The following is a 1,891-nucleotide window of genomic DNA, read 5'->3' as shown; positions in this document are numbered from 1 at the left end:
TAGTTCATAATTACTCCCACACGAGCATAAGTCAAAACCAATGACAGCTAATTTGAATTTACAACACAACTTAAAAGTTACACCCTCCAGTTCATAATAATTGTTCACTTAAACCTTTTTAAACAGAAAATAAATAAGTTCACATAATTTGAAACACAAGGAGTAGTATTTTCTCAAAGGATATGCTAAAATCAAAGTGGACACTTATTTTGGACCAAGGAGAGTAATGTTTTACATACATGCTCACATATTAAACATACATGTTAATAGACATATATTATATATTATAAAAATAAAAAGAGAGACATCAATTTAGGAAAATGCTGATAATTCATTAGAATACTTGGAATTCAACATAGATATCCAGAATCGAGAAAATTCTGAATGAAAATACACTGAAAACTCTTAAAAAGCATGTACCATACACCCAACTACAAATGGTCACCATTAATAGATTTACATTTATGCCCTCTCACCCCTAATTCTCCTAGCAAGTTGAATATCCTTAGGCATAATAGTAACTCTCTTAGCATGTATCGCGCACAAATTCGTATCCTCAAACAACCCAACAAGATACGCTTCAGCAGCTTCTTGTAACGCAGCTACAGCTGAACTCTGGAAACGTAAATCAGTCTTGAAATCCTGAGCAATCTCCCGAACCAAACGCTGAAATGGGAGTTTACGGATTAAAAGCTCAGTTGATTTTTGGTATTTACGGATCTCTCGAAGCGCCACTGTCCCTGGCCTGAATCTATGTGGCTTCTTCACTCCTCCGGTTGCCGGAGCTGATTTTCTTGCTGCTTTTGTGGCCAATTGCTTACGTGGTGCTTTTCCTCCAGTGGATTTACGGGCTGTTTGCTTTGTACGAGCCATTTTGAGAATTAGGGTTTAAGGGGGTTTAGGGTTTATTGAAGGATTTTGGGTTTTTTTGAATGTGATGGTGAAGGATGAGAGGAGGGAAGAATTTAAAGGAATTTTGTGGGGAGGAGGAGGAGAAGTGATCTTGTGGATCGATGACGTGGAGGAATGAAAAGGTGATCGTATGCGTTGGTTAAGAATTGAATGGGTGTGTGATTGATGGATGTGATTGGTTTATACTGTGCTTTAAGTTGCGGATCGATGACGTGGATTGTTTTGTGGTTTGGGAATAGGTGAGATAATCAGGTACGTCGATTTTGTATTTATCTACGGGTTACATTTTTGGGTATTGTTTTTTTGGTGTTGTGGATTGATGACGTGGAGGAATGGAAAGGTCATCTTGTGCGTTGGTTAAGAATTGAATGGGTGTGCGAATTGATGGTTGTGATTGGTTTATACTGTGCTTGAGTTGCGGATCGATGACGTGGATTGTTTTGTGTTTTGGGAATAGGTGAGATAATCAGGTACATCGATTCTGTATTTATCTACGGATTACATTTCTCAAAGGGGTTTTGGGCATCGGCGGTAAACATTGAAATATGCAATTATTCCGTTTCAGCCTGATTATATTGCTTACCAAATCTTTTATAGTTCAGGCCCCGTTTGGATATGATTTAAAATCATGATTTGAAATCACGTTTTGGATACGAATTAATATTTTAAGGAGATTTTCCATGCATTAAAACCCCACAAGTTGTGAAAACTATCAAAACATTCTTAATTCTTATACAATCTTACCAAATGAGCAAGTCTTAGTTCATAACAAAATTAATACGCTAATTCATAAAAATCGGCTCAAAATTAAAACTAGAAGACCTTTCTAAAAATACAACATCAATTGATCAAATTTTAGTTCAATAAATAAAATTAAACTATGGGTCTTTTTTTACAAAAGTAAAAGGTTAGTAGACATAAATAAAAATTGGTGGAAGTTAATGAGATTGCTAAATAATTGATGGGGGTAATTATTAAA

General features: G+C 35.6%; 1 protein-coding gene across 1 annotated transcript; it reads right to left on the bottom strand.

The window, feature by feature from the left end:
* Window positions 1-311: 311 nt before the first annotated feature.
* LOC132044735 (histone H3.2) lies at window positions 312-907 on the bottom strand. Its single transcript, XM_059435240.1, has one exon. It carries the CDS (start codon window positions 871-873, stop codon window positions 463-465), a length of 411 nt encoding a protein of 136 aa, XP_059291223.1. The 5' UTR covers window positions 874-907; the 3' UTR covers window positions 312-462.
* Between the last annotated feature and the right edge of the window lie 984 nt (window positions 908-1,891).

This window comes from Lycium ferocissimum, chromosome 2, assembly GCF_029784015.1.
Source record: "Lycium ferocissimum isolate CSIRO_LF1 chromosome 2, AGI_CSIRO_Lferr_CH_V1, whole genome shotgun sequence".
NCBI lineage: Eukaryota > Viridiplantae > Streptophyta > Magnoliopsida > Solanales > Solanaceae > Lycium > Lycium ferocissimum.
The sequence above is the reverse complement of the archived record's forward strand: the minus strand, read 5'-3'. Positions and strand labels throughout refer to the sequence as shown.